General features: G+C 42.2%; 1 protein-coding gene across 1 annotated transcript in view; it reads right to left on the minus strand.

Annotated features, from left to right (window-relative positions):
- FGF2 (fibroblast growth factor 2) overlaps nucleotides 1–17,392 on the minus strand; it is a 64,837-nt gene that overhangs the window by 7,219 nt on the left and 40,226 nt on the right. The window contains exon 3 of the mRNA XM_043972379.1: nucleotides 6,064–6,167. Coding sequence (XP_043828314.1) covers nucleotides 6,064–6,167 — 104 coding nt within the window. The remainder of the gene's footprint in view (nucleotides 1–6,063; nucleotides 6,168–17,392) is intronic.

A 17,392-nucleotide genomic window follows, 5' to 3' on the forward strand; every position in this document is an offset into this window, starting at 1 on the left:
ATACTAGATTAGCAAAAGATTATCTCATTTAACAGGCATTTACTAAGCACCTGCTATGTGGAGGCACTGATGGTGCAAAGAAAAAAGAAAAACAAAGTTTACAAAACATATGGGTAAATACAAAATATCTTGGGATGGGTAGAAGGGCTGTCTTCCTCAATCTCCAATCCAGGGGATTCACAGTGTCTAGAAAGGTTGAAGAAAGGACTTCTGAGACACAGGATAGTGTTTGTAATGGTTTCCCAATACTTGTATCCCAAGAAGAAACCTCAGGGACCATTTAATCCAACCTCCTCATTTGGCAGATGAGAAAACTAAAGCACAAAGATTAAGTGTCCACAGTCCCCTAGATAATAAGGGTCTGGGGCAGGCTTTGAACCCATGTCTTCATGATCCAAAGTCCGGTACCCTGTCCACTAAGCCAAGCTGCTGCTCTGTGTTACAGAAGTACTGGTTGGACTAGACAGTGTCCGAAGTCCCTCCCAACTCTTAGATTCTGTCACTGTTTACTGTGATGCTTTATCTGGTTTAGACCTTTAATCAATGGGTTTGTTTTAGTCTCTCTCTCTCTCTCTCCCTCTCTCTCTCCCTCCCTCTCTCTCTCCCTCCCTCTCTCTCTCTCCCTCCCCCTCTCTCTCCCTCCCCCTCTCTCTCCCTCCCCCTCTCTCTCCCTCTCCCTCTCTCTCCCTCTCTCTCCCTCTCTCTCCCTCTCTCTCCCTCTCTCTCCCTCTCCCTCTCTCTCCCTCTCTCTCCCTCTCCCTCCCTCTCCCTCTCCCTCTCCCTCCCTCTCCCTCCCTCTCCCTCTCCCTCCCTCTCCCTCTCCCTCCCTCTCCCTCTCCCTCCCTCTCCCTCTCCCTCCCTCTCCCTCTCCCTCCCTCTCCCTCTCTCTCCCTCTCTCTCTCTCTCTCCCTCTCTCTCTCTCTCCCTCTCCCTCTCTCTCTCTCCCTCTCTCTCTCTCTCCCTCTCTCTCTCTCTCTCCCTCCCCCTCTCTCTCTCCCTCACTCTCTCCCTCTCTCTCTCCCTCTCTCTCTCCCTCTCTCTCTCTCTCTCTCTCTCTCTCTCTCTCTCTCTCTCTCTCTCTCTCTCTCTTTCTAACAGAACTGAGTTGATTACTAGTCCAGGATATAAGGTAAAGCAATTGAGCTTCCACAAGAGAGCAGAGACCTCAAATACTTAGTAGAGTTAAAGAGAAGGCATATTGTTCTAACTACTATTAAAGAATGACAGAATCACAAAACGCGAGGTCTTCAGCGGCCTTCTGGTCTACCACAAACTAGCAGGCCTCCCCGCTATACCTTCTCTGTCATACCAAGTAGCCATCTAGCCTTTGTTTGAAGACCTCCACCTACTGAAGTAGCCCATTCTGCTTTGGGCAAGCTGAGTATTAGGATGATTTTCCTGACATGAAGCCTATATGAGCTTTTTGGCAGCCTTGCCCTGCTGGCCCTGCTGTCTGGGGCTAAGTACAGTCTAGTCTCTCCTTCACACGGCAGCCTTTTATATAGGTGAAGACAGCTCTCCTGACCCCAGGGTCTTCTCTTCCCCAGGCTGAACATGCCCAACTCTTTCAACAGATTCTCATATGACAGACTCATGGACTCAAGTCTTTCACCATTCTGGTTATCTTTCTCTGGACGCTTCAATGTCCTTCCCAAGTTACTGACCACAATCTAGGTGAGCTTGGACAAGGGTAGAGTGCAGCCCACCTATTCCTGAAGTCTCTCCCTGTCTTAAGGCAGCCCACAATCTCATTAGCTTTTTTTGGCTACCCCATCACACTGCTGACTCATGTTGATTTGGAGTCCACTAAAATCAGATCTATTTCAAAATTACCATTGTCTAATCGTACATCTCATGCTTGTAAAGTTGGTTTTTTGGACCCAAGTGCACAATTTTTACCCACTGTGAATTTCACATTATTAGATTCAGCCCCAAACTCTAACCCATTAGGATTCTTTCAGATCCTGACTCTGTCATGTATAGTATGAACTATCCCTCTCATCTTTATGCCATCAGCAAGTTTGATGAGTATGCCATCTATGCCGTTAACCAATTAATTGATTAAAAATGTTAGGTAGCACAGGGCCAAGCACAGATCCCTGGTGTACTCCACTGGAGACCTGCCATGTTGACACTGAACCATGAGCCTTGTTCTATCCAACCTGGCCAGACTGTACATCACTCCCCCATGAATCTGGGCACTCAGCCATTTCTGAATCTATCTAATGGTATCCTTGTCTGATCCACATCTCTTTTTTCCCCACTGTCCAAAAAGGAAATGAGGTTAACCTGGCATGAACTGTTCTTGACGAAGTGAGAATATAGACCTGAATATAAAAAAAGAACTTAAAAAATAAATGAAGATGATATAAAATAAAAGTGATCAAAATAAAATAAAAAATAAAAGAAGGGATAGACAAAAATAAAATAAAATGAGGGAACTGAATGAGAAGACTTCTAAGGACTGCCCCCAAATATATAGAGGTAGGGAAAGACAGAGGGAGAGACAGACAGATGTTGGGAAGGGCAACAAAGTGCAGTGATAATTGCAAAAGCAAGAGGACCCACAGCACCTGTCCAGGAGTGAAAGCGATTGGGAACCATTGTGAAGTAACCAATCCCCTTACAGAGAAGCACCTCTTGAAGGATATGATTCTTGAGCTGAACCTCGAAGGGAATTAGAGGTTATAAACAGCATAGGTGAGGAAGGAGAACATTCTAGGACAATTGAGGCAGGATGAATGGAATGCTCCTTAGAAACCAGCAGTAGCGGTGACAGTGGTTACTCCCTAGTTTTTAGGACAAAATTGGAGAACCAAGACTATTGTGTATAAAGCAATATATAGATGTTAGCATTTATTATTATTATCATTAATTTGAAAATTTAGGAAAGTAAGAACCATGGATCATTTGTGAATGCCAGCAACTTTTCACCTAGGCTATTTCCCTTGCATTGGGTGATATAAACTGAATGCTAGTACAAAGAATAGAAGCTAGTACAAAGCCAAAGCCTTTCTCTGATCTTGCATCTGTGGCTCTCCCTACTTTCCACTCCATGGAACAAGATATCCTGTAGTATCAACTCCTATCCCTCTGCTTTCTTGCCTCATTTTGTGTATTGTCTCCCTTCCTTAGATTGTAAACTTCTTGAGGGCAAGGACTGTCTTTCTTCTTACTAATTGTATTCCCAGGACCTAGCACAGTGCCTGGTATGTAGTAGGTGCTTAATAAACATTTACTGGATTTGATGTGTGCTTTCCAGTTCTAAATCTATGGTCTGTAGTTTTATGATCCTAAATCTGGGTTCAGAGGTGGATTATTTCTTATCTGAACTAGAAAAAGCTCATCCCCAAGTTGGCTACATCAGGTTGGATGAGTTTTTTCAACAACAGGAATTCATGGCACTATAGAAGGATTGTGATGTGTTCCAGAGGAGGGAAATTCCTACATCACTGACCAAGATCCTTGGAATTCTTCTAAAAATGCTCTGTACAAAAGTGTTTAACCAATGTTTACAGAATTGAATTAAATGCCCCACGTGCGGTGGGATACACGTACACACAGATAAAAGGACAGCCCTCTACAAGGGCTGCTGGGTTAGAAAAACCATAGTAATCCATCACAAGTTTATCCTACACCTCGAAGATGATGACAAAGGTCTAAAACAGGGGTTCTTAACCTGGGGTCCATGGACTCCCAAAGGATCTGTGCATAGACTTGATTGGCTCTGGGAACTTGGGGAAAATTAAATCTTTCTTCTTCACCAACTTTTGGTTTCTGTTGTAATCTGCTATTTTATTTTCTGCATTTAAAAACATGATTCTGAAAAGGGGCCCACCGGCTTCACTAAACTGCCAAAGGGGAACCCCTGTACTGCCAGGAAACCATTTGGAAGATTCCAAATGAAAACCACAGCAAAGATGGGGCTACAACCAGAGCTTCCCTGGTGCTTTGTCTGGACAAGTCTCTATCATGATGCATAAACGTTCTGCACAGCCCTCCCTGACCTCCCAGGACCCAGACTATAATTGTGGTTTCACTTCTCTTACTCCTCCTGTGGATTTGTGCCCACAGACATTTCATCGTGAAGGATGCAGTTTATTCTAGTTTGCCTCACTGTGGTCTACGTAGCTATGAACGATGTCCTTACTTCTGGCTTTGAGAATGAGTGCCACTAATGGGAGGCTGCCACCTCCCCACCATTCTAAGCACAAGAGCAAATGGGCTTCCCCTTCTGCAGCCAGATATCAGCCAGGCAGAGCTCCCAGTGGATGGGAAAATACTTGTCATTGCGGTGACACAGAAACGGGACTCAGAATTTTCCCTTCTTGACAGTGAGTAATACCATCTTAGAATAAGCCTCCACTTTGGTGTTAAATGGATAGTCACATCTGACCCCACCCTTTGCCTTCCTTAACCCCCAGGCTCTTATGAGGTGGCAGTATAGAGTAGTAAGATGGGGCACTAGACAAAAAGCCAGGAGTCCCTAGTTCAGACCCCGATTCTTACACTTATGAGTTGTGTGACCCTGGAACAAGTCACTTAACCTCTCTGTGCCTCAGTTGCTTTCTCTGAAAAATAAGGGGGAAGGAGGAAAGGATTGTGAACTTAATGGTCTCTAAGGTCCCTTCCAACTCTAGATGTATGACCCCACACTCTATGACCCCATGATAACCAGAAGACAGACCTGTCCCTCCCCTTAAACACAACACACTGCTCCCAAAGCAACCCTAATTCTGAGATTATAAACTCAGATGGCAACGGGTTTTCTGTATACTCCAAGTACCTATGGAAAGGGATAGCTAGGTGGCATAGTAGATAGAGCACTGGGCCTGGAGTCAGGAAGACTCATCTTCTCGAGTTCAAATACGGCCTCAGACACTACCTGTGTGACCCTGAGCAAGTCACTTGACCTGATTTGCCTCAATTATCTCATCTGCAAAATGATCTGGAGAAGGAAATCACAAATCACTCCATTGTCTTCATCCTGAAAATCCCAAATGGGGTCACTGACAGTCAGACATGACTGAAAAACTCAACAGCAACTGAACCCGTGGAAAATGGATCCCATTCAAAAGCCCACCGGCACCAAAGAGACTCCCTATGCCTGCTGTTGCTTTTCCTGGTCATGGCTTGCAACAATGGAATAATCTTTCACTGACTCGTATTCTAAAGTATAAGAAGGTGGGTTTTCTCACCATGACATAAGAAAGGAACAGGTTGCAAAGTGGTTCCTCTCTCTTCCTTTGCTGCCAAGAGTCATGCACTAGAAGGGAACTTGGAGATGACTAGTTCAATTCCTTCTTTTTATGTGCAGGGAAAATAAGACCCAAACACGGGAAATGAGTTATCCAAGTTCAGAGAGGTAATCAATGACAGAGCCTGCATTCCTCAGACCCAGGATGCTTTCCAAATCAAAGCACCTTGCTACCTCTGATTTCCCAGCTATGCATTATACTCCTCTCATATATTCAGACTATTTGTACTCAAGGACATAGGAAAGAGTAATCTGTCTTCTTGTTATTTGTATTTCTGAGCCATAAAAAATCAAAATCATTTATTCACTATGAATTATTTTGCTTGCTGAGTTCCAAAGACAAAACCTACAAGCTAACTAGAATTCACAGTAAGGTTTGCCCCCTTTGGAAAGCAGTGTGAACTTTGAATAAGAAAGATGTGGATTCAAATTCTATCTTTGACTCATATGATTGAGTGACCTTGGGCAAGTCACTTTAGATTCATATTGCTTCAGGCAATTCTGTAACATTATATACCCACCAGTTTCAACTTGGTATTGGTGGAGGGAAATTCCACACTGGAAACTGCGTGTAGTTCATTGATTCATTGTGTGGTGGTTCCATACTCCAAGGCAATCATAGATCTGGAATCCTTCCCCCACCCTCCCCAAAAAACCCCATCCATATAAATTAATTCTTATACAATTATTCAATATAAGGAAACTTTCAAATTTTGTTAGTAAAATATTTCTGTTATAACAACTACTAATAATTCTGAATATAGAAAGTGAAAAATTTGGTTAAAAAAACAAGAACCACTACCTACCAGAGCCAGTAATCTTCCATCCTCCTTCATAGCAAGATACCGATTGGCACATACTCCCTTAATTGACACCACTCCTCTCTCTTCTGCCTGAAGCTGTAATTTAACTGTGAAAAGAAAAAAACAACAGGGAGATGATGACTACTGAGCCACTGCTACCATACACACTGATGCTAAACTAAGCTTCTGAGATGGAAGGGACCTAGCTACCACATTTTACAGGAGAGAAAAGGACTTACCCAAGTTCATACAGGTATTGAATAGTAAAGCCAGACTAAAAACCCAATTGTTCTAACACTAAATCCACTGCTCTTTTGAGAGCACAGACCCCCAGGTATCATTGTTAATGGATGATAAGAGGTAGATTAACTCCCATTTCTAAGCTGGACCTCATCTGTACAGTACTAAGTGTTTCTGAAAATGCTCTTGATGACTAATGTCTCAAGGTGGTATAGCCCAGGTCATGGTACTATGATAGAGCACAGGTCCAGCTGAGTGGTAAGTACGGGATGGGATTTCAAAAAGTGAAATTATGAGTGAAAGAGAAGGGGGAAACAACAGAAATCATAGTAATTGCCATTTCTAGAGCACTTTGGGGGTCTACAAAGGGCATTCCTCATGGCCATTCTGTGCGACAATTCATCAACAAGCATTTATTAATTACCTACCATATGCCAGGCACTATGGCAGGCCAAGAATACAAATTATTTTTTCTTTTTTTGTTTGGCAGGGCAATGAGGGTTAAGTGACTTGCCCAAGGTCACATAGCTAGTAAATGTCAAGTGACTGAGGCTGGATTTGAACTCAGATCCTCCTGAATCCAGGGACAGTGCTTTATCCACTATAGCGCCACCTAGCTGCCCCCCAAGAACACAAATTCAAAAGAGCTTTTGTGTCAGAAATGCACATGTTTGGCCTTCATTCCCTGCCCTCCAGGAGCATACATACCAGGAAGACAAAATGTTAGTCAATAAATACATACCCAATATATACAAAATAAATACACAGTGATGGGGGTGGGTGAGGGTCAGCAGAAACTGGATAATCAAGAAAGTTCTCTTGAAGGATGTAGCTCTTGAGCTGAGCCCTGAAAGGAGCTAGAGATGCCAAGAGATGGAAGAGAAGAAGGAGACCATTCCTGACATGAGGGACAGTTGAGGAAAAGCATGGAGATAAGGATGGAGCTTTGACTGCATAGTCAACAAAAGTGCTCAGCCTCCCACTGTGGCCAAGAACAGAACACAGAGGTCTCTTTTTGTACTATAGCCTGTGGGTCAATCATTTCCCTAGTTAGTTGTATGTAGCTGTAGCGTGTGCTGGTGCCACATGGACCAGGATCTAGACCATTTCTGCTTCTGCTAGGTTATTTTTATATCAGTGTAGTATAAAGAAAGCCAACTGGGAAGGAGTGAGGGGACCTTTGTCTTAACCTCATCTCTGCCACTAACCATCTGTGTACCCTTTAGTAAGTGGCTTCTCTCCAGGCCTTGTCTAGTTCTGATATTATTATTTTTTTTTTTAGGCAATGGGATTAAGTGATTTGCCCAGGGTCACACAGCTAGTAAGTGTCAAGTGTCTGAGGCCGGATTTGAACTCAGGTACTCCTGAATCCAGGGCCAGTGCTTTATCCACTGCACCACCGAGGCACCCCCTGAAATATATTTTTTAATTTTAAAATTTTGTATTTTATTTATTATAACAAAATCTAATAAATTATAAATTTATTATTATCTCATTTCTATATTTTTCATTAAAATTTTATGGAAATTTTTTAATGAGAGGACTCTTAGATACAGTATTTTCTGAGATTCAGCACTTGTTGTCTTTGTACTCATTGTTAGCTATTTCTATCTAGATGAAATACAACCAAGGGAAAATGGGCAAATCTTTAAAAATTGGTTCTCTTCCATAAAAAAACCCCCAAACACACAGCACATTTCTAACTTTAACTTGCATTAGTAATATTTCCTCCATCAATATCTCTAGTCTAGACAATCAACAAAATGAATCAAATTGTAGCAGTTGCAAATTTCTGAGGTATAAATGCTCATGTGGAAAATTTAACAATTTCAGTGGGTAACAGCACACACCTAAATACAACTAACTAGTTAAATGATTTATTCAAAGGATGTCATACAGAAAGAGACCTATGAGGTCATCTAATTTAATCCCTTCATTTTTACAGTGGAGGAAACTAAGACCTAAAGGAAATGACTTGCTCAAGGTCACACAGGCAGCAGGGTCCAGATGCAAATCCAGACGTTCAGACTTCAAATATCCTGTGTTCTCTCAATTACCCTACATCGTTGCTCCTCAAAACAGGTGTTCTTAACCTTTGGGTCACAGATCCCTTTGGCTGATGAAACCTGTGGACTTCCTCTCAAAATAATGGGTTTTTTTCCCTTTCTTTTTTTTTTTTTGCAGGGCAATGAGGGTTAAGTGACTTGCTCAGGGTCACCCAGGTAGTAAGTGCCAAGTGTCTGAGGCCAGATTTAAACTCAGGTCCTCCTGAATCCAGGGCCTGTGCTCTATCCACTGCACCGCCTAGCTGCCCCTCAACATAATGTTTTTAAATGAATAAAATAAAATGCAGAACATTACCAAGGAAACTAATTATATAATATTTTTAAAAAAACAAGCTCAAGGATTTCTGGGCTGAGAACCATGGTTTTTGACTTCTTTCTCCACTCACCTCCTCTCTTCCCATATTCTGATTCCAGCATCACAGCTGTAAAAGTTAACTTTATGGAATGAATGGCATTTGGTGCCTAATTCCTTTCCTTGTATACTGACTGCCCTATTTGGCCTGACAGCCAAAGCACCTTCTGGAACAGAGCATTGGCAAAGCAGAGATTGCATACAGAGGGGAAGTCTACCTGGGGCTGTGTCAGTGCCTCAGAAAACAGAGGGTCCCTGCTTCCATCTAGGAAGGAAAAGTCAAAATCTCACAAGAGGTGAGAGGTGAGTAGCAGGGTTAGGACAGAATGAAGTTTGGAAGCACAACCAAGACACAAAGGGACAAGAGGAGCCACTGCTACTGCTGTACCCACTGTAGATAGATGGATGGATGACAGACCAGTTAGACAGACAGAATAGAAAGATAGACAGGATAGAAAGATGGGTGGAGAGAGAGAGAGAGAGAGAGAGAGAGAGAGAGAGAGAGAGAGAGAGAGAGAGAGAGAGAGAGAGAGAGAGAGAGAGAGATCACATGCAGCTGATGAAGAAAAGACTGGAACTTTCCTCTCTCTCCTCTCCTTCCTGGGGAGAGTATCTATACAAAGTTTATCTTCTAATTCACAGTTTCTATTTTATGTTGCTGCTCACATATTCTCTACAAAGAAGCACAAAAGTAAAACTATGGTTAATCCAAGAAAACATTTTTGATCTGTGTGTATTTTGTTTGCTTAGGGCATTTTAGGGGAAAGAGGGAGGCTCTGATCAGCTACGTAGAGAGCTTAAAGGAAATCAGTCAGTGTCTGTCTGTCTGTCTGTCTGTCTGTCTGTCTCTCTCAGTGTCTCTGTCTCTGTCTCTCAGTGTCTCTCTCTCTCTGTCTCTGTCTCTCTGTCTCTTTCTCTCTCACCACTGGTTGACCAGCCAGCCTATTTTTTTGTACAGCTCTTGAGCAAGAATAAATGTGTTTCAATAAAGCTTTATTGGGGCAGCTAGGTGGCACAGTGGATAGAGCACCAGCCCTGGAGTCAGGAGTACCTGAGTTCAAATCCGGCTTCAGACACTTAACACTTACTAGCTGTGTGACCCTGGGCAAGTCACTTAACCCCAATTGCCTCACTAAAAAATAAAAAAATAAATAAAGCTTTATTGAACCACAAACCATCACTATATCTGATTCCCTGTGCAATCCTATTTATTTTGCCTTATGAACTTAAAAATATTATTCTAAGAAGGGGTTTCTAATCTTACCAAACTTCCAAAGGCATCCATGACACATACATGATGATTAAATCTAAGGCAAGCTCACAAATTCTCATTGTACTAAAACTACCATGTACTACATTTCTTCTTTCAAATTCTTTTTTTAAATGAATTTTTTTAGGGGTGAGTCAATTAGGGTTAAGTGACTTGCCCAGGGTCACACAGCTAGTAAGTGCCAAGTGTCTGAGTCTGGATTTGAACTCAGGTCTTCCTGACTCCAGGGCTGATGCTCTATCCACTGCGCCACCGAGCTGCCCCCTTTAAAATTTTTTTTTTAAAAACATACATGTTTCTTAACAGTGTAATAATTTCAACAGGTCAGCAATAAAATGTTGATTAAGCAAAACAAAAATTAAAACCCTCAGTAAAATCACTGAAATCCAAAGTATTCATATTTGGTCAAAGGCAACATTTAAACATTAATACAAATATTTAAAAGGTCAACTTATTAACCTGTGTTCTGAATCCCTTCTGATTTCTCCTCTGTTTGCACTTGTGTGTTTATTTACAAGCAACATTCACGAAGCCAACTCTGACATCACTTCAGAACACAGAAGGGCCCTGGGTTCTTGAGGCTATCCCAGCAACATGTAAACCCTAGCAGTTCTATTGCAGAAGGTGGGGCTCTGAAAGGTCCTAGCACTGGACTGTCTACATTCTGTGGGCTGGACCAGCTGCGTATGGGCTTATTGGTAATGAAAGCTTTGGCCACAGCAATGTGAGAAAAGGAGAAGACAGGGGAGGAGAGTGAGAGGGAAAAGAAGAGGGTTAAGAATCACATTATTTTGGGCTCCCCTATCAACATTAATTTAAATGTGACTGGAGAAACTGAATCATACCATTTTTGACATTCCTGATACATGATGAAACCCAGAGAGACGAAAGTTGTAGTTAAATAGAAAGGTTTTCCGTAGAGAAGCAGAGATGGTTTTATCAGGCATCCAGACAGTCAGTAAGGCAACAAACATTTATTAAATGCCTACTGTGTACCAGATACTCTACTAAGCACTGGGAATAAAGAAAGGCAAAAAAGCCCCATTGTCCCTGCCTTCAAGGAGTTCATAGTTTAATGAGATATTACGCAAGTTCATATGAGATACATTCAATGTGGATGGGAGATAATTTCAAAGGAAGGAATTTACAATTAGGCAGAGTCGCAGCAAAGGCTTGAGATTTGAGCTGAGTCTTGAAGGATGATGCCAGGGAAGCCAAAAGTTGGGAAGGGGGGCGGCGGTCAAACAGGTAGGAGCAGAATCAGGAAAGAGCAATGCCACTAAAGCCTGGAAAAGAGAGACTACCCGGGAGAAGAGGATGATTGGAAGTGACAAAGGTTGCAAAAAAGTCAAGAAGGATGAGGATTAACACAAGGACAAGAACGACTTCATCAGATATTTGATCATTTTCTATTACAGTGCTCTGGATAAGCATTTTTTTAAAGCCAACATTTCCACAAAGCTAAATGCAGCCCATGTGTGGAGAACAGAGAGCTAGAGCAATTTCTGTAACAAATTTGGTCAAATGAATCAATATATTCACTACTTTATGGCTTCAATGCAAAGGAGAAGGAATGGAAAAAATATGACTGAGGATTAAGAAAAGGCTCATAGACTGCAGGAAAGCCTTGTCTCCCTATATCATAATTTCTACCAGAAAGGAGTGGGAGGTACTGGATATGGCTCCCCTATCCAAATTAATTTAAATGTGACTGGAGAAACTGAATTATTACTTATTACTACTTATTAGCAAACAGGAAGCATTGCCAGAGTGAGTCATTTCTGAATTAGCTCTATGTATCACAGACTTGATGAAGTAAAGATCAAAATCAATATATCAGAAAAAAGAAAAAATGAAAAGGTAATACTTATGGTGGCTTATTTAAACAACTATTGGCTGTTTAGATAGGAAACTGAAAAACAGGAAATTGATAAAAGAACAAACATTAATTAGAACACTCTGTCACTATTTTCTAGGGAAACAACCTATGTAAATAAATCACCACCACAAGGAGAACAAAAGAGCCCAGAAGTGCTTCAGCTAATAAACATTTGATGTTCTTATCAGATATTGACACCTGATATCGATATCAACTTGATATCACTACCAGATATTGATATTATTTGGTACAGGAAGCAAAGACCAGTACTCAAGAGAGAATTGATGTCTTCTTTGTTGCTCGTGTAAGAATTAGGCAACCTCAATTCTGTAATTATAGAACCCTTCAAGGCAGGGGCACTACTTTTCCACCCTACACTCAGCAAATCCCCTTCTCATCTTCTAATTCTTCCCATTCATCTCAGACCTATCCCAACCAAATCCTTATTCAACTCTTCCCTCGCCTTCCTTGTGACCTCTGAAAACAGAGGTTGTTTCTTCATCTTAAATCTCTTCTTCTCTTGTCCTTTCCATCTTCCTACACATGGAAACGGGGCTACCCCTAGAAGGCACTGCATCTTCCCCAAGACTACCAGAATTCTGGGCCTAGAGTAGACATACTCCTCGCTCCTCACTTCCAAACCAGCCCTCTGCTATTTCTGTGATCTATTTAGATCCTCTTTTTTGGATGTTAGTGGCAGCCACGTACCAGATAATTCCCTTCATTTCTCAAGGAGTCCAGTACCACTCTCACAGGTTTCCCCTCCTCCCCAGCCCCTATCCCCACACTTGGAGTCTTCAATAATAAGTAAACTGTTGTCCCCAGGAACATTCCAGACTCGTTCAACTCCCATGACCTATACCATCACTCTATCACATCCATACACAAGAATGCCCATTAGGTTGAAGGTCCTTGAGGGCAGAAAGGTTGCCCCCTTTTGTATCTCCAGTTGCTTAGCACAGCACCTGATATAGGGTGGTGCTTATTAAAGGTTAATTAACTGATCTCACCATCACCTGTTAAAGACACTAATGTGATCCTGAAGACTGAAGTGCTTCTCTGGTCACAACCTCCTAATCTTTCATCTCTCTCCCTTTGCCTCATTCATCCAAAATCTTTTCTTCATTTTCACTTGGACGCTACTCTTCCCTACTCTGGCCACACTTTACTCCTTGACCTTACAGTCAATCAGTTCAATTATATACTATCCTTTTTTTGTGTGTGAGGCAATTGGGGTTAAGTGACTTGCCCAGGGTTACACAGCTGGTAAGTGTTAAGTGTCTGAATCCGGATTTGAACTCAGGTCCTCCTGACTCCAGGGCCAGTGCTCTATTCACTGTGCCACCTAGCTGCCCCAATTATATACTATCCTAGATCCTTGAATACCTTGCAGCCATGTCATATCTCTGTTCATCTTGCTAAATCTCAACTCTGCATTACACACACCATCTGCTTCCTCTCCTGCTAGAGGACTATTGAGTAGAGTTGGAGGGAAGTTACACAACTCTAATGCCTGGTTACCATATCTCAGCTGTGCCTTCACCTTCTACAGAGGCTTCTTTCATTCATCCCCAACTGACTTTCTAGTACATTCCCCACCAAGCTTATTGGAAACTTTATCTTCTCTCCTTAGACCTCCTCAAGCACCCTCTTGCCCTCCCTCTCGGTGGAAGACCTCATCTCTTTAATAGGAAAATAGAGGCCATCTATTCTGAACTTCCTCTTTTTTATTCCTATTCTACACCTTAATATTACCAGACATCGGGGCAGCTAGATGGCGCAGTGGAAAGAGCACCAGCCCTGGATTCAGGAGTACCTGAGTTCAAATCCGACCTCAGACACTTAACACCTACTAGCTGTGTGACCCCGGGCAAGTCGCTTAACCCCAATTGCCTCACTAAAAAAAAAACAAAAACAAAAAACAAAAAAACAAATATTACCAGACATCTTCCCTCATTGTCTCCTTGGTTCCAATCTCTGACTAAGTCATGACTCTCTTCTTTGTTGAAACCAGCTCTCCTCTTCCTGTGCCTTTGATGTCCTTTCCCTCGCTTCTCATTCCTCAACACTTCACAATCCCAATCGAAGCTCCTCTCTTCAAGATTACCAGCAGTAACTGAATTGCTAAATCTCTGTAGCTTCTGACACTGGGGACTATTCCCTTCCTCCTAGATGCTCTTTGCTTTCTCTTGGTTCTCTTCTTATTTTACATCTGACTACTCATTCTAGACTCAATTGTTGTTATTTCTTGTCTTTTTAAAAAATGTAACTTTAACTTAATTTTACTTTTTTTAAATTAAAAAGCATTGCTTTTCTCTCCCTCTTACCTTCCTCCCTGGTTTGGGGGAGAAAACCATTGAAATATGTAATCCCTATGTCTCTGTACCTCTCTCCTTCCCCCATTCTAACTTTTCCTCTCTATTCTTCTCTGTCTCCCTCTTCCTCTCTCTGTTTCTCCTGTCTCCCATTCTAACTTTTCTTCTCTATTCCTCTCTGTCTGTCTGTCTCCCTCTTTCTCTCTGTTTCTCTTGTCTCTCCTATCTCTCTCATTTCTCTTTTTCTTTCTCCCTCTCTTTCCTTCCCTCCCTCCTTCCCCCTCTTCTCTCTTACCCTTCCTCCCTCTTTTCATCTCTCTTTCTCTTTCTGCCTCTCTCTGTCTCTCTCTGTCTCTGTCTCTGTCTCTGTCTCTCTGTCTCTCTCTCTCTCTCCCGCTGTCTCTCCTGTCTCTCTTAACTTCCTCTCATCTACCTCTCTCCTTTGGTCTTTCCCCTCCTTCCTTCCCCCATTACACACAGACACATATACATAAAAGAGTATTTAATATCAACCCCAGGTAAATCTATGTTTTATTCCATTTCCTCCTCTGTAAGATGAGGAGGCAGACCAGATGAACTCTAAGGCCCCTTTCAATTCTAAAGCTATGATTTAACTTGGTCTTTTAATAGTTAAGCCCCCTGTCACTTAACATGACATTTAAATGGCATAGTGTGCAGAGAGTTATACTTCTAGTCGAGAAGACCCAAGTTCAAATCCTGCCTCAGAATCTTACTCATTCTATGGCTTTGGGGAAGTCACTTGATACCTTTTAGTCTGCTTTCTCTTCTATAAAATGGAGATATTAATAGCACCTATCTCACAGATTTGTTAAGGGATCATCTAAGAGGAGAAAAGCAAATCTTAAAGTGCTATCAAAATGTAGTCATTCAAAAAAAGTAGTTATTTTCTTAATACAATCTACAGATGGAGGAATCGCAGAAGACCAGAGGTCAAAAGGATCTCTTTAAATCTAATCTAATCCTGCTCCTAGAAGACAGAGGAATGATGGAAAGCAAACATTCCCTACATTTTTGGGGAAATGAAGTAATTTGTTGAACGGGCAGACTGACAAAAATCTCCAAAAGAATGTGGGATGCATTTGCCACCATCTCCTTTGAAATATAAAAGGGCTTAGCTCTTTTTGTGTCTAACCTTCTGGTGAGGCCCATTCCTGACCCATGAACTGAAAACAATAAAACATCCATCAATATGTGATATAGTATTTATGCAGGTTAATGAGAAACCCAGCACAGTTTCTTCCCCCAGTACATGGAAATTCTGTTTTAATGAGGCAAACTACCTCTTTGGCCACTCACAGAAAGGAAGAATCTCTGCCATCAGTCCCCAGAAAAGCAGAGCATCTAAGTATCACCTCACTCTCAATAAGGATTATATTTATAGTATGGGGACAGTGATTAACTCTCCAAAGAAATTGAATGAAAGATGCATACTCATCCAATAAATCCGTGTCTTTAAATGAGCCTACTGTGGTAGAAGTTGGGAGAGACAAAGAGTTTAATATAATATAGGCCCCATCTTTTTTTTTTCTTTTTTTTTTTTTTTTTAGTGAGGCAATTGGGGTTAAGTGACTTGCCCAGGGTCACACAGCTTGTAAGTGTTAAGTGTCTGAGGCCGGATTTGAACTCAGGTACTCCTGACTCCACGGCTAGTGCTTTATCCACTGCGCCACCTAGCTGCCCCGAGGCCCCATCTTTATGAGGCAGTTGAGGTGGCTTAGTGAATAGAGCAGTGGGCCTGGAGTCGGGAAGACCTGAGTTCAAATCTAGCCTCAGACGCTTATTTGCTCTGTGATGCTGGGCGAGTCATTCAATCCCTCAGCTTCGGTACTCTCAATTGTAAAATGAGGATAATAATAACATCTACCTCACAGGGTTGTTGTGAGGATCAAATGAGATAATAATTATAAAGTGCTTAGCATGATGCCTGGCACATAGTAGACACCTAAATGTTTATTGTCTGACTGACTGACTTCATTCATGGAGATTTAGAATGCTGAGCAAGTCACTTCACCCTGTTTGCCTCAGTTTCTTCACCTGTAAAATGAGTTGGAGAAGGAAATGGCAAACCACTCCAGGGTCTCTGCCCAGAAAACCCCAAATGGGGTCATGAAAAGTCAGACATGACTGAAAATGGCTGCAATGACACGAAGAGAGAAAAGCAATAAAGACAGATAATTTTAGTAACAGGTAACATTTCATGATGAGTGTGCATTATTGTATGGCCATGAGTCATGGAGCTCTGAGGAACCAAAAATTATTTCCTAGAGGACAATGGGGAGAGAAGAATCAGGCATAAGAAGAAACAATATGAAGAAGATAGGGGAAGAATTCCACCAAAGAAAATGTATGATAGAAAAAAATGGGTTGGTCAGCAGAAAAGAGCCAGAGACACTTGATCCCATCTCCTTCCCCAGCAGCATCATGATGTCAAGAAAGAGGAAAGCCTGCCATATGTTGGGTGTCAGAAGACCTGAACAAGAGTGACACAGGATGAACAAGGGTGGCTGGGTTTCACTCCGCATTTCTCCAGGAAAGAGCCACAGCCACATGCACAAGAGAGTACACTTATCAATATTTGAGGGATTGCATTAAAGAGATGTGAAACAAATTGGGAAGGGAGAGGGGGAAGCTCACGGGGGGAAGCCAAGGAACTACCCAAAAGAAGGAATTGAGTTCTCTCTCACTACATCTCCTCAAGCAAGCGAATGGACAAGCAAAAGCAGCAGCAGCAGCAGCAGCAACAACAAAACCAGGGCCACACTTTTACTCAAAGACAAGGTTGTCCAATAGTGGAGGGGGAGGAGGAGGCAGAAACTCTTCTCCATCTCCCCCCCCCCCACAATGATTCTCCATCAGAGACTTGGAAGGACTGTTCTCTCTAGACTGGCCCCTACATCTGAATGCCCAGGGTTTTCTTGTTACTCAGTCGTTCCAGTTATGTCTGATTCTTCATGACTCCATTAGGGGTTTTCTTGGTGAAGATACTAGAGTGCTTTGCCATTTCCTTCTCCAGTTCATTTTACAGATGCGGAAACTGAGGCAAATAGGGTGAAGTGACTTGCCAAGGGTCACCCAGCTAGGAAGTGTCTGAGTCCATATTTCATCAGTCTTTTTTTTGGGGGGGGTGAGGCAATTGGGGTTAAGTGACTTGCCCAGGGTCACACAGCTAGTAAGTGTTAAGTGTCTGAG

Source organism: Dromiciops gliroides, chromosome 6 (genome assembly GCF_019393635.1).
Source record: "Dromiciops gliroides isolate mDroGli1 chromosome 6, mDroGli1.pri, whole genome shotgun sequence".
In the NCBI taxonomy this organism is placed as follows: domain Eukaryota; kingdom Metazoa; phylum Chordata; class Mammalia; order Microbiotheria; family Microbiotheriidae; genus Dromiciops; species Dromiciops gliroides.